The 26,532-nt window shown below is 55.7% G+C and overlaps 2 protein-coding genes across 4 annotated transcripts in view; one reads left to right on the top strand and one right to left on the bottom strand.

Moving 5' to 3' along the window:
- Positions 1–208: 208 nt before the first annotated feature.
- FAM110A (family with sequence similarity 110 member A) overlaps positions 209–26,532 on the top strand; it is a 147,485-nt gene continuing 121,161 nt past the window's right edge. For 2 of the 3 annotated variants that reach the window (XR_006703273.1, XR_006703274.1), the window contains exon 1: positions 209–731. The gene's annotated coding sequence lies outside the window, so the exon portion shown is untranslated. The remainder of the gene's footprint in view (positions 732–26,532) is intronic. The other variant, XM_045445032.1, reaches the window with a different exon arrangement.
- SCRT2 (scratch family transcriptional repressor 2) lies at positions 9,378–23,679 on the bottom strand. The gene is made up of 2 exons (XM_045445029.1): positions 22,997–23,679; positions 9,378–12,176 (listed from the first exon to the last, which is right to left on the bottom strand). The coding sequence occupies exons 1-2, from the start codon at positions 23,127–23,129 to the stop codon at positions 11,386–11,388; spliced, it is 924 nt and encodes a 307-aa protein (XP_045300985.1). The 5' UTR covers positions 23,130–23,679; the 3' UTR covers positions 9,378–11,385.

Here is a 26,532-nt window from a genome sequence, read left to right on the forward strand (position 1 = left end):
CCGGCGCGCGGCGGCCCGCGCGGCCCTCGGGCTGTCCGCCGGGGGGCGCCCCGCAGCCTCCCCCTCCGCCGCGCCGCGTCCCGGAGTGGAAGCGCCCGGGCGGGCTGACTCAGGGTGAGTCTGCAGGTCGCGGGGCGGCGGGAGGGGCGCGGCTGACGCACCGGCCGGGGTGACTCAGGCTCGTGGCGGGCGGGGGCGGGGACGAGGGGGCGGCCGGACCTGCGGAGCCAGGATGAGTCGGCAAAACGCCGCAGTGCGCGGCTGCCCCGGCCCCGTGGGAGCCTTTGCCGGGATGGCCAGGGAGGTGATACTAATACCGACAGAAGCCAAAGGACGAAAGCTGGCGCCGGCAGACACTCTTCTGCACGCTTTGCGTGTGTATTAACTGATTTAAACCTCCAAACAACCCCGCCAGATAGGTGTGGCCATTATCCCCCTTCTACAGATAAGTAGACTGAGGCGCGGCGAGCTTTAAATGATTTGCCCGAGGTCGTGGAGCCAGTTAACGTGGCCGAGCCCGGGTTCAGCTCCAGGCTGCCCCTCCAGATTGCATTTTGTGCTTCTCTGCTGGCTGCCTCTGTGCAGCCAAAGTAACTGTCACAAGGAGCCTTCTGGAATGCTGCTGACAATGTGTGGGCACTGCCTCAGACACGCGGACTGTCTCATCGCATCCTCGCTGCACCACTACGATGTAGGCGTTGGGGCCAGAATTATTGCACTGCTTTTCCAAGGTAGGGCAGCTGGAAACGAAAGTCATCCGAGCCTGCAGCCCCGGGGCCACTTACAGGGCCACCGACACCTGTTTACGGATGTGGACACGAGGCTGCAGGGGGTGGTGGTGATGGCTTGGGTCCAGATATGCTGAGTGCCAGCCCCACTCTCTCCCCTTCGAAGTCCTCTCTCCCCTCTGGTCCGGGTTCAGCACCCAGTGTTTTCCGAGGCCAGGGGGAGGTAGGCAGAGGCTCCTGGTTTAAATTCCAGGTGTTGGTCAGCCATCTATGGCAACCTTAGGACTTTGGCCCAGATATGCTTGGGTTTGGATCCCCATTTGGTCACTACCTAGCTGTGTGGTCTCAGGCAAGTTGCTTAACCTCTCTGAGTCTCAGCGTTCTCTTCTTTTAAAATGGTTGTGAGGAGATCATGGGAACACTTAGAGATAACGGCCAACGGAGGGCAGCGTGGGGGGTAAGTCTGTTTACACAGCAGTAACCAAGGAAAGTGACTGGTTCTATCGTGAGCACCCAGAGTGCTGAAGGGGAGGCCATATTTGACTGAGAGCATCAGGAAAGGGTCCCTGCGGCCGAGGCATTCCAACTGGAAAAGGGCTTGGTCTTGGAGAGGGAGAGGGAAGAAGCCGGTGACAGTTTAGGGTGTAGGCTCTGAGGTCACATTTGAATCGTGGCTCTGCCACACCTGGTAAACTGTGTGACGTGGCGTGTGTGGGGGAGGGTAGCTCCCCTTCTCTTGCCTCAGTTTCTTCTCTGGCTCGCCAGGAGAGTAGATGAGAGTAACACGCTAAGTGTTTAGAAAGGTACTTGGCGCATACAAAGTGCTGAAGAAAAGGCAGGCAGGAAGGACATTCCACAGCCGCAGTCGCAGCCTGAGCTCAAGCAAGGAGGCGGAGCGGGTCTCAGACCTGGCGACCGACAGACAGGCCTATCTGGTTTGATTTTCCTCCTCCTCCCCCTGGTTGGCCTCTGCACGGGGGAAATGCAGAGTCACCCTCTTGCCTGGAGAAAACCAGAGACGTGCGCCCTGTGGGGAGGGGAGGCTGCCGCCTGGGCTGGTTACTGACGGGCCTGAACTCGTGAACGGCCCGTCGCGCAAAGCTGTCACGAGTGTGGATTGTGAGAATTCACCTAAGCGTCCGCTGCATCGGCCCCGTGTGGCCACTGTGGGCAGCAGGTTCTTCGGTTTTCGTACTCTGTGTCCCAGGTTTTTAATCCTTGACTTGCCCCTTGCGGTCCTCAGAAGGCTCCTGTAGCTGAAAGCACTCACATCACTACACAACAAAGGTAGAGCTTAGGACGTCCCTCGTTGCTTCTTTTTGAGAGTGAAGAAAGCTTTACTAACCATTCCTTACTGGTCTTCCCTGCCCAGGAGCCTTTCCCCCCTATCTTTTTGGCAAGAGTTGTATCGCATGCCCATGCCCAATGGCCACGATTGGCGTAGCTTCATTGGCGGAAGTTGGAGAGCTGGCCTCTACGCAGTACCTTTGTGTTTCATTTTGGATTCTCCCAAAAGTAGACGCTGGGACAAGGCCTGGGCGCAGGTAGTCTATTGGGGAAATATTCTAGTTACTACCGCTGCAGAACAAACCGCTCCAAAATTCAGTGGCATAAAATCACCACTTTGCTATGCTCGCAGATTCTGTGGGTCAAGTATTCAGACGGGGCATGGTGGGGGCTGCTTGTCTCTCCTCCACAACGTCTGGGCCATCAGCCAGGTGACGCAACAGCGGGGAGTGACTTGATGGCTCTGGCTGGAGTCATCTGGAGGCGACTTCATTTACACATCTGTTGGACGGTATTGCCTGTCAGCCGGAACACCTCCATGGCGCCTCTCCATGGGGCCTGGGCTTCCTCATAGCTGGCTTCTAAGAGTGAGTGTCCTGAGAGAACCTGGCAGAAACTTCATGGCCTTTTCCAATCTAGTCTTGGAAGTCATATAGCATTCTTCCTGCAGTGTTCTATTTGCAGGAGCTGTCACAAGTGTCCTCCCTCTACCCCGGCTCAAGGGAAGGGAAGGGGACAGAGACTGTCTCTTGATGGAAGGAATAGGAAGGTTCTAAAAGAGCTTGTGGGTGGGAGGTGTTGTTGTGGCCATCTTTGGAACACACATCTACTGTAGGAGGCGATGCCAGGGAGAAATGCCAATAAAGGGTATATGCTGATGAGCGGGTTAACTGGGTGGGCAACTAGGGCTCACTCCTGCTAGGGACTCTCTGAAGAAGTGTCCTGCATCGTGCATCAGCACTGTCCCTCTGAGGGACAGGGGGCTGAGTATATGCTCACTGACTCCTGTCCCTCCCTGGTTGAGGGTGGCCTGAAGATGTGAAATTTCTGCCATTTCTGTGTCTCATACACCAGGCGTTTGGGTATGCAGAGGACTTTCCTGAATGTTTGGGAAGATGAAAGGATTTTGGTGCCATAAGAGGAACATTACATTTTAGGTTCCCCTCCCCCCCCCCCCCGCCCCCGCCCCCGAAATGCGTTTGTCCATTTCTATGTACAGGATCCTGCCATGTTGCTTTGGTCTCATTGCCTCTCTCTTGTTTTCCTCTCCGTCTTCTCTTTGTCGTTGGTAGCAACCCTTGAGTTTCCTGTTCTTATCTTAGGCAGGAAGTTGGCCTCTGTCTCCTGCAGCTTCGGTGCCTGCGGGGCATCTCCTTGGGGGCTTGGGACAGTTTCACACGTACACCGCTTCTCATAGTCACAGAATGACTGCTGGTGCCCATGGGGACAGGCTCCTTCTTCATTTATGTCTTAGCTCAGCTCTCACTTAGCTATTATAACAAAATACCGTAGACTGGGTGGCTACAACAATAAACGCTCATTTCCCACAGTGCTGGGAGCTGGAAGTCTGAGATCAAGGAGGGGTGAGCCCCTTCCCAGTTCACAGACTGCTGTCTTCTTGCTGTGTTCTGGGCGAGGGAGCTCTCTGAGCCTCTGCCCTCAAGGGCACACATCACATTCATGAGGGCTCTGCCTGCCCCCAAACCCCACCTCCACATGCCATCGCACTGAAGATCAGGCTTCCACATATGAATTTCGGGGGGGGGGGGACGCACACTCAGTCCATAGCAGTTCACGTCCAGAAGAGAGAGAAACCTCCCCCAGCGATGATGGGGTTAAAGCCTTTCTCTTGGGTCTGGTTCGGCTGGCTTGAGTCAGCATTAATAATGTTCCCCAGAGACATGCCATGTGGGAGCTGCTTAAGCATGGATGCTGGAGCCTGTCACCCACTGGGGTGACCGCGACTGGCCCAGAGGAGACCAGTCAGCCACACCCCTGAGGTCAGCCTCCTTTGAGCCACTCAGAGGGGCTCAGGGATGGGTGGATGTCTGGACAGATGCGAGGTTTGTTGCTGAGGAAGGGAGGAAGTGAAGGCCTGAATGTCAGTGTCAGGGGCTCTTGGCCCACCTTGGATTTCAGCTGAAGTTGTGGGGGAAGCTCTGTGCAAGCCGGGACTCACCCAGCACTGCCAGCTTCCCAGCCCACTCTCCCTGTGTCGTCTACATGTTCCATCCCTGCGGGAGCTTTGCTCATTCACCAGCACATGCCAGAGATGTTAGGGTGTTCACTGCTGGGGACAGGAGCTGGGGGGCAAAAGCCAGTCTTCCATTGTCACGGGTGGGCACATTGTGAGAGGCATTCCAGACCATTTGGAACTTTCCAGACCCTTTGCAGACACCAGCAGTACCCAGCCCTGTTGTTGTAGCAGTGACCTCACTAACACACTCTCTGTCTTATTCCTCTTGCCCACCCCCCACCCCCCCCCACCCCAGGTTCCTAGGATCACCTCCCAAAGACACTGCCTGCACTTGAATCTCAGGCTCTGCTACTGGTGGGGGGAGGGGCATAAAACTAGGGCAAAGGGCCAATTTCATAGGTCATCCCCAATAGTTCTTCCTGTTGCCTGGGTTAAAATCACACATCTCTTACTAGATGTGTGACCTTGGGCCAGTCAGTCACCTGTCTATGCCTCAGTTTCCTAACCTGCAAAATGGCCATAATGATGTCACCTAATTTGTAAGGCTGATGGAAGAATGAAGAGAGAGGACGTGGGCAAAGTCCTTAGAACAGTGCCCAACACACTGTACGTGCTCAATAAATATGAGCTGTTTGATTACATTTTAAATTAATAATAGATCTTGAAGGTCTCTCCGTGCTTTTGCACTCCCAGACTAGTCTCAGTGTGTTAGCCAAGATTCTTCTTTGCAAGTGACGAAAGCCAGTGTGAATTAGCTTAATGGAAATGGGGACACTTGGCTCCCTTGACTGTGGGGTGAAGCCGGGCCTCAGGGAAAAGTGGGTTCGGAGATGTCTTCTCTGTCTCTCGCTTGACAGAGGGATTACCTCCACCTTTTGATAAGAGAAGGCTTAGACGAGAGAGGTTTAAAACACTAAAAATGTAACCTTTCATGGAAAAGAGTCTGGAAATAGGAAATCTGGGGCTGGGTTGGTGGCCCCATGGTCACTAGGGGCACAGACCCTCTCTATCTGTCCACTCCATCTTTTTAGAGTAGGGCTTTTGTTCTCAGATTGCCCTTCTGGATTAAGATTGATGTTCAAGTGTCAGCCTGGAGGGAGGTAGAGAAGTGGAAAGGCAAAAGGTCATGACCCCCTTCTTTTTGGGGGGCTGTCTCGGAACTTCCGTATAATACGTTCCCTTGCATGTGCTTGGTCAGAACGTGGTCTCACGGTCACCCCTGGCCGCAAGGGCAGCTGGGATATGTAGTCTGCATTCAGCGTGGCAATGTGCTCAGCTAAAACGAGTTCTCTAAGGAAAGCGAGAAGGGATGGTGGTAAGTAGCTAGCAGGTCTTATGACTCAGAGAGGCAGAGAGAGGAAATTTCCAAATTCTAGCCAGATGCCCACATTTGAACCAATCGGCCATGGCCATGAGGGACAGAGACTTTTTTTTTTTTTTTTAAAGCATAAGCTGCCATTATTGATTATGACTTAAATGTATGTAGTTCATTAAAAAATAATTACTGGTCGTTCGTCTGCTATCGGCTAGGCATTGTGCTAGACCTAGGGGATTTTATGGTGAGCAAAAAAGACACTTCATTCTCAGTCTCGTGAAGTTTATAGTCTGGCGGAGGAGACAGATAATGACCAAATAATCACACTGATTAACGGAAAAGCGTACTGATGGTAAGTGCTCTAAACGAAGAGCATGTGGCCCCTGAGGAAATGACAATGCAGCTGGGAGATGAAGGATGAAAAGGGGCTTAACTCCTGAGGGTGGCAGTGACAGCAGTTCAGATAGAGTACGTCACTGGTGGCGAGAACCGCTTGTGCAAAGGCCCTGTGGCAGGAGAGAGCAAAACTGCTGCAGCGAGGCAGCTGGCCACATGGTTGAAGATTCAGCTAGAATGACTGGAAGAGCCAGGCCAGGTAAGGAAGGCTTCAGAAGTCACCCTAAGCGCGTTCCACTCCCCCGCCCAGGATGTCGTTGAAGTGTTTTAAGTAGAGAAGTGGGGGGAGTGGTAGTGACATGATCAGTAAAGATCCTGCATTTTTGAAAAGAACCCTATGGCTGCTGTGAGGAGAGGAAGGGAGGTGGGGGAGGCAGAATGGATCCAGGGAGGCCAGTGAGAAGGCTGGTCCCATTGTCCAGGTAAGAGTTGATGGTGGCTGTGGACTAGGGTGGGGATGGAGAAAATTGAGAGGAAGCTGGTGACAGATTAGATGCTAGGGCAGGGGAGACAGAGGTGGGAGAGGGGACTTCTGGGTCTTTTGGCTGCAAGCTGGGATGGGTGCTGGCGCCATCCTCGGAGGTGGGGAACCCTGGAGGAGAACCACACCGCAGCCTCCGACTTGGGCTGGTCTGCGCGCTGTTGGGATATTGGGAGTGGAGGTGGCCTGCGGGCAGATACGGATTTGCAGCTTAGAGAGGAGGCTGGAATTGAAAATGTGAATGTGCCCATCTGCTTGTGGGTGGAAACTGAGGCCATGGGTGTCATGAGCTCATTCCCCTCCCCCCCCCCCCCCCCCCCGAGGGTACAGTGAGAGGAGGAGAGCCTAGGAGAGAACCTTGAGGAACACAAACCTTACAAGAAGGGACAGGAAATGAGTTTCCTTCCTTGGGTGCAGATACGAGCGCCTGCAAAGTTGCTAGATGGAGGACCGGAGAGCTGAGCCCCGGAGGTCTTCCTCTGAGAGGACTGTGAAAAGCAGAATGGATTGTTCTGCCAGTTGAGGCGCTGAGGGCTACAGCGGGGCAAGCCTGAGCTGACGGACTTCAACAATAAAGACACTCCTGTCACAAACCGCCGCGAAGTCCAGAGGCAGCATCCTGAGCGGGCTTCAGGGACGTTTTGTCAGCGCTCCCTGGTGTCATTAGGGATATGGGCTTTTTTCGTCTCTCCGCTTTGCCATCCAGGGGGTGGGCTTCATGCTAAGGCTGGTTCCCTTCAAGGTCATGAGATGATAAGCTTCCTCGTTCATGTTCAGGGAGAAGAGAGACTTGGCTTCCTTTCTCTTAAAGGAGAGGGAGAAGCGGACTTTCCTGAAAGCTCCCAGCGAGCCTCTCCTTAAGTTTCACTGGCCAGAACTGAGTCACCTCCCCATTTATCAGCCCCTAGGGGGTGACATTACTTTTCATCCGGTCAGGACCACCCCTTAAGCTGATGGTCAGGTCCCAAATTGCATGGCTGCCAGTCAAGGAGGGAAGGACGGGTTCTAGATAGTGGGAACAAGCATCGATTCCCATCTCCCTCTGGGGCGCCTTCTGTATTGCATGCTAGAGAGTTAAAAACTACATTCTCAGACTTCCTTGCAGCCAGGATAATGACAGTGAATTAGGTTCCGCCCGTTAGATGCCCCGCTGCGGATTCGGATGGCAGAGGTGGGCAGGGGCCATTTTCTTATTGCCTTGTCTCTTGCTGCTGGCGAGATGGTCATGGAGGCCCTAAGTTTTCCATGACAGTGTTCCACTGTTGGGCCACCAGCACAGTGGGAGACAGGAGACCGTTTTAAAGGCAGTGGCAGCGGCCTCCTGACCCTTGGGTCACACCGATAGTGCTGTGTTCTTGAACTCAGTAGTTCCAGTGAGCCTGCTGATATCCCTGTCTGGTTTTGGAGGAAGCGGCTGCTCCCCTGGTGGGCCAGTTCTGTGGAGATGTTCTAGGGGGTCCAGCTGAAGGCTCTTCCCCTTTGGTCCTTCCAACAATTCTGTCAGCAGCAATTCCCTGTGTTAACCGCTTTCTGCTTCAAGGGGATTTAATACAGGGAATGAGATGTTTGTAAAATGTGGATCTAGCGTGGGTTCTGTTCCCTGGGTCTGAAATAAATGTAACTGACACAGCCCCAGGTTAGAAGCAGTGTGGGGGCTCCTGGGGGGCTCAGTCAGTTGAGCGTCTGATTTCGGCTCAGGTCATGAGCTCACGGTCCCGTGGGTCGGAGCCTGACATCAGGCTCTGTGCTGACAGCTCAGAGCCTGGGGCCTGCTTTGGATTCTGTTGTTTCCCTCTTGCTCTGCCCCTCCCCCACTTGTGCTCTGTGTCTCTCAAAAATAAATATTTAAAAAAGAAAGAAGCAGTATGTAGTCACAGAGGACTATGTGTGGCTGGTTAGGGAAGGCAACAGGTGCCTGGGCCCCTCAAAGCCCCTTTGGATATTTTGTGTGTGTGTGTGGGGGGGTGGGGGATCCCCAAACTGCTGTCATTGCTGGAGACATGTGGCACATTGCTCAGATTATAGCCACTTATCCAGAGGTATGTGAAGGGAAAGGCAGACAGGCACCAGTACTAAAAGTTGAGTGTACTGCCCACAAAAGGAGGGACCCCAAAAGCTGGCCCCAGGGGAGATTGAGTTCCAGCCTGCAGCCTGGCATCCAGCCCTCAAAGCACATGGCCTTGCCTCTCAGTGAGTCCACGTTGGGGGTTCGAGTTAGGTGGCACGGTGTTGTGGTCCCCAGGGAAGTTTTCAGTAAGGTGAGGACACGTTTGTAGTTTGAAAGCTCACCAAGGCAGCTGGCAAGGAGGAGGGATGGGCTGTTCAACATATTCCTGAACACCCTTGATGACAACTGAGTGGCCCTGGGGGCAGCTTACTGTTTTGGGGTAACTTTGCCTGCTGAGCCAAAGTTCCACCTTTCTGCATGCATGTACTTGCCCAGGTGTGATCAGTAGGACTGGCCAGAACCTTCCCCCTCCCCCCGATGAAGTGGGGAACCATAAAGGGGTTGTAAACCGGCTATCAAGAGAGAAATCTGGCTCTGGCTCACAGTCGTATTTGTTTGGCAGATAGAGTTAACTCGATTGCAATTCTTTAAGGTGAGACGCAGTCTTTCCTGTGAGTTTACAGGCTCCAATATTCCCTGATGTATCAAAGCAACCTGCTTCATTCATGCTATTGATCGGGCCCTTGAAATCTTTTGAGTTTTCGACCCCAGTTGTTGAGGAGTATTTAGGACTGAGGATGCTTGGGACCTTGTGGTTGCCAAAGGACCCCTGGAGTGTGTGACCCCTGGCGGCAGCTACACGGTGGTCACGCTAAGGGGAGGGAAATGGAGTGGAAAAGATGCAGCTGCGATAAACAAGATTAATGTGTAACAAAAAAATGTAAAAAGAGAAAAAAATCCAGCTGCCTCTCAGATGCCTCCTCTGCCCACACCCCACCCCCAATCACAAGGTCTAGAGGCGCTGGTGAGTGGCCAAAGTCCCTTTAATATCCCTGAATTGCGTTACAAGTAATACTGCCAGAGGTGAGGAAGGGAGGGGCGTCTGGGGTGCGAGATGGGGGAGGAGGAGGGAGGGGGAGCGCCAAGCGCTCATACAAAATATGGCCAAAAGGCTTAGCATGCATGGAAAATTATTGCTGTCAGAAGTTCCTATTTACAGGGTCAACACCCTCCGTAATTGCTTCTGCGACCCCTCTCCCTCCCCCCATCCCTGCTGCCTCCCTTCCCAGGTGGGCCTGGAGGTGAGAAGCCCTCCCTAGAGAAGGGCCCCTGCTCCAGGGGCCCCTCCAGTCTCCACCCTCCTCTGTGGCTGGGAGGAAAGAGGGAGGGGTCGGAGAGTCCAGGACTCCTGCCCCCAGAACTGGGCGCCTAGTGATGGGGCAGAGGCGTGTGCTTAAAGCAGGGGGGGCCAGGGCCCGTGAGCGTGGAGGTGTGTGCTTCGGTCCTCGCCCGGGCATGCGAAAGCGCGGCGGGGGAGGTAGTGGCGGCCCCTCTGCCCGGGAGAGTTGCATAGACGTGGCCGGGAGGGAGCGCTCCTCCCGGGAGCGGAGCAGGCCGGAGGCCCCAGCGGGGTCCGGGGCTCAGTCGGTCCCTGGAACCTGGGGTCCCTTGAGAAGAGGAATAAATAGGAAACAAATCGAGGAGGCTCCTCTCTCCGGTCTCCCTGGAGTGGGAGTGGAAGGCTCAGGAGGGTGGGGACCTGCCCCATGACTGGATCTCCTGATACCCCTAACCCCCCCCCCCCCTTGAGGGTAAGCAGGCTATCCCTCTCATTCTCGTGCCCCCTCCCCAGAGTTCAGGCTCTGAGGAGGGTGAGGCTTCTCCGTCACTCCCCAAGAGGGGGTGTGAGTGGGGGGTGGAGTGGGGAACAGCTTTCTATGGCCGTTGCTGTCTCTCTCCTTGCCTGGCTCCCTGACCTCCCAGTCCAGCTGGGGAAGCCAGACCATCCCTGGGTGAGGCCAAGAGATTAAATATAACAATAAATAGATAAATAAATAAATACACAAATAAATAACTGGAGAGGCCCAGCCAGACAGGGGGAAGGGCATTTGTGAGGTGCCCCAGACTCCCCCCAACAAATAAGGAGGGGTACCTGTAGTCCTGGGGGTGGGGGAAAGTGCTCAGAGAATCTGGGGAGCGGGCAGCTGGAGACTGGAAGCCCAGGGAGGGGCTGTCCTGGGGTGAGAGGAGGACTACATTAGGGGGGCAGGGCCTGAACTGCCCCTCAAGTCTGCCCCTGGTCAGGTGAACACAAAAAGATGAGAACTGCGGGGAGGATGAGGGGGTCTGGAGAGAGTAGGGGGTGGGAGCGGTTGAGAAGGCCCTAGGACCGAAGAGGGTGGGAGATGTATGTGAGCATGGTGAAGGGGGCTGTGAATGGCTGGACCTAAGGCCAGGGTATGGAGGGGATCAGGGACAGACCGGGGACTCCAGGAGGGGTGAGGATTGGATCCCTAGATGGGCACACATACAGCGAGACCCGGCAGAGGCCAGAAGGACAGTCTGGGGTTGGAATGTGGTCTGGGAGCTGCAGGGCCTGCGTACCGGTGTGGATGAGGAAACCACAACAGACGTGAGAGTCAAAGGTAGGTTTGGGCCTTAGATTGGGGTTCCAATAGAGGAACGATAGGAGAGACTCAGCTGAGAAGTGGGAAGAAAAGTCTGAAAGAGAGGAGAGGTGCAGGATCTGGGCGGAAGGAAATCTGGGGCCCGGGAGAGGTGCGGACCTGGTGCCTGAGTTGGGAGCAGGGGGTCAAGGTCCGAGTCTCAGGGGGCGGAAAGGACGTTGCGGTCGGGTGCGCTGGGGTAGCCAGTGCCAGAGGTGAGCGGTGGTTCTCGGGGCGGGAGAGAAAAGTTCCGGGCTGGGAGGGTTCCCCACGAGGGGGGGGGGGTGGGCAGGGAAACGCTGCTGGGGCGCGGAGAGGGTGGAGGTGGAGGTGGGGGGCCCCGAGGGCGGCGGCGGCGGCGGGCGACTCAGCTGGTGGGGCCGGCGGGCGGCGGCGGGGGCGGCTCGGCCCCCTTGACGCAGGCGGCCTCGCAGTGCTTGTGGAGGTAGGACTTGAGCGCGAAGCTCTTGTCGCACTGGCGGCAGCGGTAGTGCTTGAAGGCCGAGTGCGTCTGCATGTGCGCGCGCAGGTTGGAGCGGTCGGCGAAGGCCTTGCCGCAGTGCGCGCAGCCGAACGGCTTCTCGCCCGTGTGCGAGCGCATGTGGCCCTGCAGCAGCCAGGGCCGCGAGAAGGCCTTGCCGCACACGCCGCACTTGTGGCGCAGGTTGTGCGTGAGCACGTGCATGGCCAGGGCGGGCATGGACACGTACGCCTTGCCGCACGTCGGGCACTTGCGCGCCAGCTGGCTGTCCAGGCTGCGGTGCGTCTGCTTGTGGCGGCTCAGGTTCGACGACGTGGCGTACGTCTTGCCGCACTCGGCGCACGCGTGCCGGTGCCCGCCGCCCGCCGGCGCCCCCGCGCGCCCCGCGCGCCCCCCGGCGCTCCCGGCGTCCCCCGCGCCGCCCGCGTCCCCGCCGCCCGCGCCGCGCCGCCGCCGCGAGCGCCCGTCCGAGATGAAGAAGGCGTCCATGGAGTAGCTGTCGGTCACGGCCGCCTCCCCGCGGAAGTAGCGCGCCGACAGGCTGGACTGCGGGCTCTCGGGGTCGCTGTACTCCTCCGGCGCCGCCGGCGGGTAGGCGGGCTCGGCCGGCGCCAGCTCCAGGCCGGGCTTCTGGTCCGCATCGTAGCTGCTGGGCGGCAGGCAGTGCGGGGCGTAACCTGCAGGGGCGGGAAGGGAGCGGGGACGTAGGTGAGGCGCCGCAGGGGGCAGGTCACACTCCCGGCGCTCTCCAGCGCGGCGTCCCGGAGCTCGCTCTTGGGAAACGTTGGCGCCCCTAACTAGGACGGCGGTCGCTGTCCTGCGCCTCCGCCCGGCCTGTGTTCACATCATTCCGCTATGGGCCACCGATGAAACAACCCCTGCGCCACCCTCTTGGAGCATGGCGCCCCCACGGTTCCACGGGCTGTGTGTTCACTAGCTTCTTAAGTGCTCACAACCACGCCCTGAAGGTCTTACTGTTTTTCACACCCACTTTACAGACAGAGACGTAAAGAGTCTAAACTCCCAGCTAGTAAGTGATAGAGCCAAGATTCAGACCTTAGCAGGTTGACGCCAAAGGCCATGCTGCCTTTATTCTAACAGCATTCTGCCATTCCAGTGCTGTAACTTCTTTGAATCTGTTTCCTCATCTACAAAATGGAGCTTATAATTGGGCTCTCCCTCCCAGGGTCTTTGGAAGGGCAGAGTTAAGTGATGAAAAGAAGCACGTATTAAGCATGCACCGGGCCCTGCTTCAGCGCTTTATGCATGTTAACTCATTCAGTCCTTACAGGCCCTACAAAGTGGTGCCGTTCTCATCCCCAATTTCTGTGTAAGGAAATACAGAGAAAGGGAGAGAAGGAGTACCCAGTAATTACTATATAAATGTTAGCTATTATAATTATGCTTTTTATTTGCTTGAATAAGTGTCCTCACTGAAGGTTATTTAATTGTCTGCCTACCCCACCAGGCTGTGAGCTTCCAAGGGCTGGATTTGTGTGCCCAGCATGTGCCTGGCTTAAAAAAACAGGTGTGCAATGAGTAGATGTTGCGTAAATGAATTACAGCCCTGTTAGACCCATCTCCCGGGGCTGCTAGAGGATTTGAGAGGTCAAGTGTGTGGCATGTACTAGGTGCTTCAGGAATGGGACTTCCTTGTACTTGCTCCTGAGCCTGTTTTGCTCCCGGCTCCACTAGAAGCATTCTGGAGTCTCCCTGTGAGAATTCACCTCCCCCCCCCCCCCCTTCTTCCCTCCTCTTTGGAGTTGGACCAGAAATCCTGTCTACCTTGGGTTTGTGTGATTGGTGGGTAGGCAGGCTGAGGCTCGCCCAGGGGATTCCACAGAGGCTTCCCAAGTGCAGGGGCCACCATGATTTGTCTCTCCTTCCCAGGGCCTAGCGTGGTCCTGGCACCCTCCTCGGACCTGGGGTCCAGGCTCTCAGGGGGAATTTCTGGCAGACGTGCACAACACTTACCGACCTGGCACCAAATTACAAAGTGTTTCCATTGTCTTTCGATTCCAGGAGAACAAGGAAAGTCAGGCCCCTTTCTGAGGCTTCAAGCTGGGGAGTGGCACAGCAGGAGATCTGACCTTCCTTCTGACCTTGAGACCCGTTCTCCCCACTCTCCAGCCTCCCCCACTCAGGAAAACAGGCGGAATAGGACTTTGTAAGCAGGGAACTGGATTCACAGCTTTTCCTTGCTTGAAACAGCCTGCCTGCCCGATCCAGCCCCTGTACCTCTTCCTCTCGTCTGGAATTTGGGATGGTCACAGAGTAAAGTCTGTGCAGAGTGTCCCCCAGCCCTGAAGGCGAGGGCATGCCCTTTTTTTTCTTTCCCTTCAGCTGCTGGCACAAGACAGTCTGCACACAGAGTGACTGGGGACTGTGGGGGTGGATGACTCAGTAGGGAGGGGCTCGGGTTGCAGAGAAGCCCGTGGGGCTGGCAGTTTTTTAATGGGGGAAGGAGAGTTGCCCCGCCTCCCAGCACCCCATTCCTCCCCTCCTGTCTGCCTTTGGTCTGGAGGCATTCCCCCCGCCCCCCCCCCACTCCAGGAATCAGGCCCCAAAACATTCAGAGAGTCTTGTTTCAGACTGAGTTAAATACCTGCCTGGTACTCCCAGACCTCCTGTCCCTGGTACTTCTATTGTAACTCCTGAGATAGTGATAATAACAGCAAATATTTATTGAGTGCTTACTGCATGCCAGCTTTGGGCTGGGCGCTTCACTCTCATCACCTGACCAAATCATCACAAAAACACTTTCACTACAGATAAAGAAACTGAAGTATGGAGTGGTAATGGTGCTTGCTCAGGGGTGGAGCAAGGATTGGAACGCACTGCCCTGCTCCCTTGCTTCCCACACACCCAGAGGTCCCGGAGGAAGTGGCTACTACCTCCCATCCCCAGGGCCCCAGCTAGCCAGCGCTCCATAAGCATTTGTGAAATGGGTGATAAGTGGCAATGGAGATTTGCAGGGCCAGCCTCACTCCCCAGCCCAGCGTGACCCGCTGTAGGCCATTCTGCCTACCTGGTCTTCGGACAGCTTGACTCCTGGCACAGATTCTGGGTGACCTTGAGCAAGTCATGTACCTTTCTGTGCCTCAGGGGATAGATAGTATAGGATCCATGTGTCAGGGGATCACTGATCATGTGACCAGCGCGTGTCCTGTTACTGAATAAGGACGGCATACTGGTTAAGAGCATAACCTTGGTGCCCCACTGCCTGGATTGAGTTCTGACTTGACTGTTCCCAGCTGTGTGACCTTGGACAAACTGCTTGCCCTCTCTGTGCCGCTGTTTCCCCAGCTGTAAAACGGGGATAATGGAAGCATGCAGACAGTTGTAGTAGGGAGTCCGCGAGTAAAGAAACCGTATGTGAAAAGTGAACAAATACTAATGAACATCCTAGAGAACTTAAATGTGTCAGGTGCCATTTTGAGGGCTTTATATACATGAATGCATTCCATCCTCTTGACTCCAAGGTTGGTATCATCTTACAGACCAGGAAATTTAGGCACAAGATGGTTAAGCAACGTGCCCGCCTAGTAACTTAGGGCCAGGATCCCAACCCAGGATCCCAACCCAACCCAACAATCTCCCCACATGGGTTTCTGTGCTGCGGTTTTGTTGGCATCTGCTAAGACACATCTTGATGTTCCTCTCTGGGCCTCTGTTGCCTCAGGACGTGTAATTTCTACTTCAGGTTTGGGTGAGAAAACTTTTGGTGGGTGGCAGGAGTTCAGTGACCCAGGCCAAGTCCTCGCGGGCTCTCTGCCTGTGGTGCCCTCTGGTGGCAGCCTGTAGCACTGCAGCAACTTACTCCTGTCGCTGGGGGGCTCTTTACATAGAAATAGGGGCGCCTCAAACAAAGGCTGCTCTTCAGCCTAGAGACGGATGCAGAATTGCCTTCAGGACAGGCATTGCAGACCAGACCTGATTCCCAGCAGCCGTGAAGCTCCACGTGCGTTGTGTGGGTGGGGGCGGGGTAGAGTTGTGGGCTAGAAGAGAGTTTTCGTGGTCATATCGGGAGGAGGTGGTTCTAACTTGCTTTGTGACCTTGGCCAGGTTACTTAACCTCTCTGGACTTGGTCTGTATGGAAGAAGGTCGACTGGGATGCTTTAAAGACCCATTCTGCATCGTGGCCCTTTCTGAATTAGATCCTCAGGTCCTTTTCCTGTCCCTCCAGCACACCCCCAAGCTCCCTCAATTCCACCTCATTCTCCTCAGAGCCACCCTAGACCTCTCCTTGTCTATGTGACCTTGGCAAGTTATGTAACCGTTTTGTGCCACGTATGTATAAGGGAGCTTGTAATAGCACTGAATGAATTAATGCATATAAAGTGCTTAGTACAATGCTTGGCACACAATAGACTCCCCAGCTGCTATTATTATTATCATTATTATCCCTACGTTTCCTGGTGATATCCTTCTAATCTAGCAAGAGTAGAACGAGACACACATGGGAGTCTCAGGCTGCTATATGATCTTGGGCAAACCACCTCACCTCTCTGGGCCTCAACACTGGAGAATCCTTTAGGACGCTAAGTTGTGTTCTAACTCTGTGCATGGAACCCCGATGGGTTTTCGGTGCTTTCCTCTGTTCCACAGGTGACCATAGATGGCTGAGCTACTTGTCCCCCATCTGACAGAGTGACAGAGTGGGTCACGATAGAGGCAGGAATGGCCAGGGACCCAGGGAGAAGAGACGTGGCTCTCATCCTGGTTCTTTTACTCATATCCTAGCTGTGTGCTCTTGGGCAAGTCACACAGCCTCTCTGGGCTCGAATCCCCCATTGGAGGGATCGGGACTAGAGCCACCCCTGCCACCTGGGGGAAGGCTCAGAAACACTTTGGAGACAGCATACACATGTCACCTGCGAATGACTCTTGGCCTTCTCTGCCTAAGAGTCTCGATACTTTAGATTGAAGGTCCAGAATCTGTTAAAAATGGAAAAATCTGGGAGCCAAAGGAATGGTGGGAAGGGAATTTTACGAAGATTAAGGTGCTAGGTGCTCTACAGACACGGTCTCACCCAGCCGTCTGGCCCCTTGGGGTGAGGGGAGGCATTTCTGATAAGTGCCATTACCAGTAGCACTGCTTTCATTGAACCTCCCCTGGGTGCCAGGCACAGTGCAAAGCCCAGAGGCCCAGAGAGGGGAGAGTATTTGCCCAAGGTCGCTGGGAGAGAAGCTGGGCTTGTAACCCTCCGAAGCCTGTGTTTTTTTCCAGAACACCCTAGCTGGATGGAGACTGCTGGGGTAGGAAGTTTTCAACTGGTGGGGGAAAGGAGCAGTGGGTTTCTTTTCCAGGTAACATCCCCCACTTGGCCCGTGTCTGATAGGATGGTGGGGTGTTGGGGGTGGAGAGAAGCTATTTGAGAAACTGTTCCAGCCCCTTGTAAATTTTTGCAAATAAAACTAACAGAAGTAATGACTGACTCTTATTAAGCACTTACTGTGTACAAGGCACCCTGCTCAGTGCTCTGTGCACATTACTTCCTCTCTAAGGGAACGTGATAGTCACTTCCTCCGGGGCCGTATAGAAGCTGAGGCCCAGAGAGAGGCCTTGACCCACCTCAGGTCACAAAGCAGGTTCACACCAGAGTTAGGCCAGCCTCCTGCCTCTCAGTCCTTGACTCCCTTTCCCAGCCTCTCCCAGATTCCCAGGGTCCCAACCTTCCTCCAGGGAATTTCCAGCCCCAGTCCCACTGCCCTGCCTTGAGATGGGCAGAAAAAGAGAGGGGCCTGGTAGTGGGCCAGCTTTCCAGGTGGCCCACTTTCCTGAGGAGGGCCCAGCCCTGCTTGGTGGTGGGAGCTGGAGGGGCTGCTGCACGGGTATATTTAGAGCTGCTTCTTGCTGTGCCAGGGCCTCGGGCCTCGAGAATCAGCTCCAGCCAGCTGAGCAGAAAGCCAGGTCTGTCAGCAGCAAAGCAGGATAAAAATAGTTTCTCCTGTCTGCTCACAGAGCTGGGCAAAGGGGCTGGTGCCTCCCCCTCCCCTTATTATAGCATCTTTGTTAGCTGTTCCCTGGGCACCAGACCAGAAATGACACCCACATCCTCCAAGGGCCTAGCAGCTGGTACACCTGCCCACTGGGGAGGGTCCCTGGGAGTCCAGATGAGCAGGGGACAGAGTGAAGTCTGGCCCAACATGACCACGGCTATAGGGTGTGGGGCTGACGCCTACTGACCCAGGCCCAGGGAGTGTCTAGAGGATTCCAGGGTCCTTCCCTACCTTCCCCCCACTCAAGAAATCCCACATACTCTGTTTCCTCCTGACTGTGACCCAATTCCTGTGGCCCATGGGGAGGTCCACAGCTCTGCAGGAATCAATAGGAAAGATTTTTCAAGGGGTTGTGGAGATAGGAGTGGGTGGCTAAGGGTCTTGAATTGCCTAGCACTGACTGGTCTGCTCCCTTGGGGGAGTCTCCGGAAGGCCCTTGCACAATGCATGCAGGCGCTCCACGCCTCCTGCTTTCTGCCCTCCCCTCCTTCTGTTCCAGAAGGGTACAGTCAGAGGGCCCATTCCAACCTCCCTTCTTACCCAAAGGCTGGCAGCCGGACACCGCAGCTGGGAGGGAGGCCAGGAACTCTGGGGGTCTCCTCTCTCTCAGCAAGGGTCTCATCCTGCCTCTCAGAGGGCCTCCAGGCTATGGAGGGTCCTTAGAACATGTAGATGAAGCACTCACCCGGGAGGTGCGACAGGGTCCACCATTTATGCCCCATGACCTCATGCAAGGCACGGGTCTCCCTGGCCTCGTTTGCCTTTGTAGGTTGGAGCTAATCCTCCCCTGTGCTCACTGCCCTTTGCCCACAGTGTGTGTGGGGGGAGCTGGGGTGTGGGGAGTTTGGGGGATGATATAAATTGCTGTGCTGACATAGGGACTTGATGTATTCTTCTGCTGTCCCTCAGGAACCACAAACAGACTGCTTGAAAAATAGATGCTCAGCTCTGTCCCCTCATGTCACCCTTGTGATCCCAGGCTTAGAGGGGACTGTGGACCCCAGATTCCATATCCCACATGGGCCCTGTTATTCCATACTCCCACTGACTAATTCTTAGAAAAATCAGATTTCTGGGTCCCTACAAGGTCACAGCTGAAAGAGATCAAGTTCAACTGCTTGCGTTCATGAGAAGGAAACTAAGGCTGGGGTTGGGGGAGACCAGTCCAAGGCCACGAAAAAGCTAATGGTGAGTCTAAGACATCAACCTGGCAAGCCTTCAGAATGGACCTGGACATGACCTTGAACTAGAAATTCGATCTGGATCGTAATCCTGGACCCTGAACATTGACCTGGACCTGATCTCGGACATTGAAACTTGAACTTGGACATGAATTTGTTCTGAATCTTGGACTGGACTAGCCTAGGACATTGACCTTGGACCTTGTCCTAGACTTAAGGTTGGACATGGATGTTGGGCCTGGATCTCAGATCTGGACCTGGACTTTGAACCTGGACCTCTGACATGTCTCTAACCTGGATCTTGGGCCTAGATCAAGACTGAGATACCAGGGGAAGTGGTAGTTAAGAGCCAGATGGGCCTGCTGTGTGTCCTTGGGCACCTCCCCAGCCGTCTCTGGGCTCCCTCTGCCAAGGAATTGGGGCAGCCCTTTTGCATCCCTGCTCCCCAGATGGCCTTTCTGAGGTGTGGGGTGGATGTGTTGGGGCCTTTCAGCCGGGCTTCCAGGCCTGGCCTGGAGCGACTCCCTGGCGCCATCAGAGGGAGTGAGAGGAAGTGGGCGCTGGTGTAATGTGGTCAACTAGATAAGCCCATGGGCAAGAGTAGGAGTGCTTCTTCAGCCTGCTGGAGAGGCTTAATGTAGCTGTGGAGGGCAGACAACTGTGTTATTGGATTGGCATTGATCCCTCATCTGCCTGGGTCAGATGCACTGTGAAGCAGTACGGGGGCAGGACCAGGGTGGGGGGGGGGCAGAGGAGGGAGGACAGGGAGCCCAGCTGGAGTTCAGAGTTGGGGTGTGAGGGTGTGATGGAGGTAGGCAGTGAAGATGGGCTGAGATCCACGGAGACTACAGCCACGCAGATAGATGAGCAGCAGCCTGCTCTGGGATGGCTGAGAGTTCCCCCAGCATCTCCCCAGGATGCGAAGGGGTGGGCTTGGTGGAGTTGGAGGGCGAGGTTCTGAGAGGGTCAGGAGGATGTGAGTTGGCATCTCACAAGACGGAATCTGTGTTCAGAATCACTCAGGGGAGAGGAGGGGAAGGGGAGGCTGCACTGAGGCAGAAAACAGTGGAGGAGCAAGAGGAGAAGGAGGGGGAGAAATGAGGCATTGTATTGGACAGGATGGTGGAATTAAATCTGGTCTGCCTTCTTTGGGGAGCTCTGCAGAAAGGCCTAGAGATTTTTCCATTTGGGAAGCTTCCCCTTCCCTGTTTAGGGGCTCTTTGGGCTGGGGCGAGGCCTGGAGCCCTGATGCACCTGCACCTTTTTGCCCAGCCTGTAGAAGCTGAAAAGGGAGGGAGTAGAGCATTGCTTGTGTGTGTGTGTGTGTGTGTGTGTGTGTGTGTGTGTGTGTGTGTGTAGGAGGAGTCCTCCAGGAATCCTCAGCACTCCCAGGCATTCCCTGAGCTGGGAGTACACCTCTTTAATTTGGGGCCCTGAATCTTCATCACTTAGGAGCCAGTGGTTCTCCTGACCTCCACATTCACAGGCCCCCCTCCCTGCACCCCTCCCCAGCTTCCCCTCCCACCAGCCTCATCCTGACCGTGTAGCGGCTGCTGCAGGAATGGCTTGTAAGAGGATCTTTCTAATAACTGGAACTATCTCCAGCCCCAGGCCCTTCCCCCCTTCCCCCTCCCTTCTCCTCCCTCCCTCCTTTCCTCCCTCCATCTCCTCACCTCCCCCCCCTCCTCTCTTTCTCCTTGTTTACCCAGCACACTTACACACGCTGGGAGAGAAAAACGTCGGCTCAGCAATTTTTCACACTTCCCTCAAACGCTCAGCAAGGTTATTTCCGGCAGAGTGGAGACAACGGGCCACTAGGAGCCGGTAGGCTCTCTGAGGACCCCCAGCACCCTACCCACCCGTGGGATGAGGGAGCCTTCACTGCCCAGTCTAGCCACACCCCAGGGATAGGAGAGGCCCCTGACAACAGGATGAGGCAGACCTTGTGTCTCCTGGCCATACCCAGGCTTGAAGGGTCACCCCCTGATCTCCGGCACTAACCCTGGACTGCAGATACTGCCAAGAGCGGCTAAGCCAGGGTGCCTGTCCTCACTGTGGGGCAGCCTGCAGAGAATGAAGCCAAGAAATACCTGGTCTCAGAAACTCTGCCACCCTCAGCCAGGCATTGGATGGCAAACAGAATCCTACAGAAACCCCGACAATGGCCCCCTGCATTCTGTTAGACCCTCATCCAGGCATCTCCAGAGCCTCCCATTCCACACTTGACCTTCACAAAAGCTGAGCTTGTCAAAGTTGGAAGGATACTCAGTTCAGCCATCCAAACTCTTTCCCTGCTGGGGAGGCAGAGGACCACAGAAAGGAAGACACTTGCCCAAGGTCACATAGCGAGTCAGAGACCTAGAGCCCAAGCCGCTCAGGGTTCTAGGCCAGGGATCAGACCATCAGGACAGCCGGAGGATTCTCTGGAGGCCAGGGAGCTGGCCTACAACCTTCTGGGGAAAGGGCAAAAGACAAGGGAGTTCTAGGGTGTCAAACCTGGTGGAACCCCTGTGGGAACACCCCTGCTGGTAGCTTTGCCCCAACTTTTGCTCTGACCCACCATTCACTCAGGGGCTCCTTTCAAAGCTTTTTTGGCCTGAATTCAAAGCAAGGCACTCCTGCCTCCCCCCCCCTGAGGAATAGTTTGCAGTTTAGACTGTGCATGAGAAATTCTCTGGGCTTCTCTGGGTTTCCTCAACTGGCCTGGGGACAGGACCACAGAAGCCTCAGGGGGTGGGAGCCCAGGATTTTGTGCCAGTCCCCCAAGGGATCCACCTCCCAGTGTTGCAGGCATTTCTACCCAGATCCTAGCACACACACGCCCCAGCCCTGGCATGGTCCCAGGTCCACCCTCTGTCCTGCCAGCACTCAGACAAGCCCAGCCATATCCCTGGGCCTCTGTCCTCGAGCCCAAGAGGCCCTGGGGTCAAGAAAAGAGGACAGTAGAATGAGAGACATATGGGTGAAGAAAATGGGGGTTGGTTCTCTTGGGGATCTGGAGGAGGCCAGGGGCTGAGGGGCTGCAGCTGTATCCCTGATCACTCCCTAATTTCTTTGACCTTGATGAGGTCACAGAGCCTTTTGCCCAGCGCCCTCTTGCTACCTGGCTTGACAGAGTGATGGAATGTGGGTGAAGTGCTTGGCAATCCCCAAGGTGAAACTCCCACCCTCCCTGGCTCCTGCCTTCACCACCTCAGCCCACCCCCCATTCTCAGCCCTTTTCTTCTCTTCTTTTTCTCTCCTCCCCTCTTCTTCCTCATCTCCCCCTCCCCACACACCCCAAAGCCAATGCCACATGTGATGTCAGATTTCTTACTGCCAAAGGGATGCCTCTTCTCCAGACACCTCCCTGGTGTGGGCCATCAGAGGAGAACCCTTTTGTGATCCCCTTGATGGGGGATGGGATCTACGGAAGCAGTCTCAGATTCTTCTCTACATCCTTCAGAGATCACCCCCTTCTGAGCCTGAATGACCTCTCTTGTCCCTCAAACCCTTGTCCCTGCGGGAACTTGCTCTGAGAAGAGATGGAGTGTGTTGGGGGTGGGGGACTTACAAGGAACAGCAGGGCTGGCTCTGGAGGGGGTTGAGAAGCTGGAGTGGGGAGGGAGTGCAGCCCAGGGGACCAGGAGCCACTTTGGGGGAACCCCTCCTAGAAATCCCCTCTTCCTTGCAGTCCCCAGGACAGGCCCAGCCTTTGGCAGGCATGTGGCTGAGGGTAACAAAAGAGTTGCTGAGAGAGGGGACCTGAGAACACTTGTCTGGCATCGCCAGGGGGAGCAGGCTTGAAGGGAAGGAGGGAGCCCCCAGCTACACCCAAGGAGCCAACCCTGTCTCCCCAGGGACTGGTAGTGCAGGCCCGCTTATCTGCTCCACCAGGGCAGTACACTCAGACATCCAGCCTCCTTCCCTCCACTGGGGAGAGGGGACCCACAGACTGCCTTGTGCATTAGCCCCCCAGCATTAGCCCTTCGTGGGTGCCTCTCTCTCTCTCTCTCTCTCTCTCTCTCTCTCTCTCCATTCTCTCACCACCCCTCACTCCAGCCCCGTTTAGGGCCACAACTTTCTAAGTCCGGGCTGGCGCGTGGCTGTGGGATGGATCGACCCTGTGACTTTCCCTTTGTAGGGACCTAGCCCCTGCCCCGCCCGCCCGGCCCTCGGGAAGCCCGGGAGGCGCACACAGCCAGGGAAATCTCTACCCGGGGTTCCCTGCCGCGCGCACCCCTCCTCGTGGCCCGAGTTGGGGAGGGCCCGAACTCCCCTCCCTCTTTCCCTCCCCCCCGCCCCCCCCCCCCCCCCGCCGGGTCCTACTCACCGTTGTCCCCGGGCGGCCCCCGGGCGCCAGGCAGCACGTAGGCGGTCTCCAAGGGGTGGTAGGTGGGGGCCGGCACCCCGCTGCACTGGAAGCCGTCCCCTTTGATCTTCTTTACCAGGAAGGAGCGCGGCATGGTGCGACTGGCGGGGGGCTCGGCGGGGGCACTTGCGTGGGGCCCCGGTGGGGGGAGGCGGCCAGCCGGGCGCGATTGGCTGTCGGCGCGGGGTTTCAGCACTGGACAGCTCCCAGCGGGCGGGCGGGCGGGCGGCAGCGCGGAGCCGGCACCGGTGGCGGCGGCCCCGGCTCTGGCTCGGGCTCCCGCTCGGGCTTGGCGGCGGCGGCGCGCAGACAGGCGATCGCTGGAGCTGTGCTCAGCACTCCGGCTGCCTGCCGGCTTTATATGGGACGCAGGCTGGAGGAGATCAGGTGGTCCCCTAGCAATGGAACTGTTCAGCGCTCTAATCCATCAAATGTCCCCCAGGACAATCGCTCCGCACACGTTCCCCTGAACCGGCAGCGGTGGGGGCAGGCCAGGCGCAGGGAGCAGCGGGCAGGCAGGAGGGGAGAAAGTGAGGGCGAGAAAGGCGCAGAGATACAGAGAGACGGAGAAAGAGGAGGGGGGGGGGTGGAGGGAGAGAGAGAGAGGAGAGAGGAGATACACAGAGAAAGACAGAGACATACACTGAAAGAGGTAGAAATAGAGACCGAGATAAGGACAAAAAGACACAAGAGAGAAACAGAGAAAGAAGGAAAACAGAGATGGAAAGAAGTAGCAACACACGCTCACACACCCATGGGAGAAAAAAAGAGATCCAGACACACAAAAAGAAAGCCCCCCAGGGATGCAAAGAAAGGGAAAGAAAAGTGTAAGATAGACGGAGAAGCCGAGGGGAGAGGACAGAGAGTGGTCCGAGCAGTCGGGGTTCAGGCACATGGGGACACAGGGAAGGGGATGCAAAGAAAAGAGTGTGAGCTCGCCAGCCGCGACCCTCCTGCCTCCAGTCCTCTCCCTCTCCCCCAATTCAGAAGTGGCCAGTGTAGACACTCAGCTTTAACTAGAGGAAGTCGGCACCCCCACCCAGCTTGGCCTCCCACTGAAGCCCCTGTTGGGTTTGGGGTTCAACTTTCTTCTCCCAGAACTGGTGGGGGCAGCAAGTCCCCCATGCCGATGCCGGCCCCTCTCAGCCGGTCCTGTTCCGGTGCCTAGCTCAGGCAGGCGCTGCAAGAGGAAGTGAAAATCGTCCAGTAATTAATTTCCCTGCTGCCGGGGGGTGGTGGTTTTGACACATCCGAGGCTGTGTCTTTCCCTGAAGCGGGGAGCAGACAATAGAGACACGTGGACTGGGAAGGGAGAGGGGGGAAGGGAGGGGGAGCGGGGCTCCCGCTGGAACTCTTTGCAGGTCAGCTCCTTTGTCTCCAGGAGGATCTGAGCAGACCCCCCCCCCCCCCCCGCCACCATCCTGCCAAAACCTAGGGGGAGCCTCTATATCTTGGAGGATCCGAGGAGCAGGAGAACTCAAACCCCTGCCCAGAGACTTGCTTGGCAAAGTGCCATGGTGGTGGGCTGGCCTCAGCAAGTATGGGATGGCCAGTGCACAAGAGTCCCAGAATTGGACTCCAGGAATGTCAGGATCTCATTGGTCAACAGCATTCTGTTTATGGGATGCCAGGCTGACGGAGTGGGGATGTGCTTTTGGCACTGGGTCATTCAATACCAGTTGGGAGACTAAGACCCAGAGGGAGTATGGAGGTGCCTGAGGTCCCACAGTGAGTCAGCAGAAATTTCCAGAGACCCTTGTGTGGCCCTTGGGCACCACCGAGTGAGGGGCTTCCACTAGTCTTTGAGGTGTGATGCGGAACCTTGGAATAAAACATGCACCCTTCAGCTTGCCAAGGCCCTGCACGATCTGGGGGAGTGGTGCCCATCTTCCCAGCCGGATAGCCTCATATTTCCTCCCTGGGACTTTTTTCAAATCTCAGTCACTGTGGGTTGAGATGATCATATCCCTTGACACATGGCATACCCCTGTGTTCCCTACACCAGCCATACAAGCAACTTCTAGTTCTTCAGGCTCGGTGCCCGGTGGCTTATCTTTTGGCCTCCACAGTGTTTCCTCCTTTAGATTGTCCTCCCCTCCACTTCATCCTAGCACGCCCCTACTTGTCCTCAGGACTTAGCTGAGGGATCACTTCCTCTAGGGGAAGTAAGTATCCCTGACTTCCTGTATTGTAGACTAGGTCAGCTAGCCCATTAGCCCCCGAGCTTCGTGGGGACAGGGACTCTGTCCCATGTGTGGCTCAGCATACTCTTACAGGGTGCAGTGGGGCACCCCAGCTATCTTACTTGCTAGCTGTGGCATGGTGGGCAAGTTATTCAACTGCTCTGTGCCTCACTTTTCCCCTTTATAAAACGGGAATAGTAATTGCTGTTAGCTCAGGGGCTTGGGAGCATTACAAGAGTTGCTATACGTAAAAGGCTTGGAATGGTGCCTCGCCTATCCTAGGTGCTCAATACATGTGGCTTTTAGGGGCGCCTGGGTGGCGCAGTCGGTTAAGCGTCCGACTTCAGCCAGGTCACGATCTCGCGGTCCGTGAGTTCGAGCCCCGCGTCAGGCTCTGGGCTGATGGCTCAGAGCCTGGAGCCTGTTTCCGGTTCTGTGTCTCCCTCTCTCTCTGCCCCTCCCCCGTTCGTGCTCTGTCTCTCTCTGTCCCAAAAATAAATAAACGTTGAAAAAAAAATTAAAAAAAAAATACATGTGGCTTTTATATGCACCGTTGTACCTGGAGCACCCACATGTTTGTGGGGTTCTGTGGCGTAAGTGGTGGCAATCCTAGTCCCTGCTCTCTTGGAGGTGACATTCGAGGGGCAGTGGATGGACACTGAAGAAGGAAACACTGATGTCAACAGTATCCTTTCAAATAGTTGCTCAGTGCTGTAAGGGACATAAAACTTGGTGAGGTGATGAGTAAGGGTCTCCGGGAAGAGGGGACATCCAAGCAGAGATTTGAGTGACGAGATAGAGCTGGCTGTGGGCGGAGCCAAGGAGAGGGTGCTCCGGGCAGAGGCTCCACAAGTTCAAAGGCTCTGAGACAGGAGTGAGCCGGGGCCATGGAGGAGTGTGTTGATGGTTATTTGTGGTGTGTCCAAATTTTTGAGTTTGTGCTGGGCTCTGGGATCTCCGTCTGCTATGGGTGCTTAGTCCAGTGGGATGTGTAAGACAAGTGGGTGCCCATGAGCTCACCTCTGCCTGCCTGGTGGTTCCCCCGTTCTGATCTCCTGCAAAGAGACAATGAAACTGAACCCAGAGAGCTTCCCAAGACATTGAACATTCATGATGGCTTAGGGACAGAGCTGGAACTGGGCTCTCTCTTGTCAGGTCTTCTCACTGGGCAGGATGGAGAGGTAATCCACCCCAGAAGTGACACAGTCAAGGTCCTGTAGAGCACTAGTGGTAGGTTGAGTGTAAGATCCCAGGTCTCTGGGCACCTGGGTGGTTCAGTTGCCTGGCATTTTTCTAACTCTTGATCTTGGCTCA

The sequence above is a fragment of the Leopardus geoffroyi genome, chromosome A3 (assembly GCF_018350155.1).
Source record: "Leopardus geoffroyi isolate Oge1 chromosome A3, O.geoffroyi_Oge1_pat1.0, whole genome shotgun sequence".
Taxonomy (NCBI): domain Eukaryota; kingdom Metazoa; phylum Chordata; class Mammalia; order Carnivora; family Felidae; genus Leopardus; species Leopardus geoffroyi.

Excerpts from the sequence above, each read along its gene's own strand:
- SCRT2 (XM_045445029.1), bottom strand. The coding sequence starts at position 23,129 with ATGCCGCGCTCCTTCCTGGTAAAGAAGATCAAAGGGGACGGCTTCCAG. Across the intron at positions 12,177-22,996 it reads GGGGCCGCCCGGGGACAACG|GTTACGCCCCGCACTGCCTG; the intron begins GTGAGTAGGACC and ends CCGCCCCTGCAG.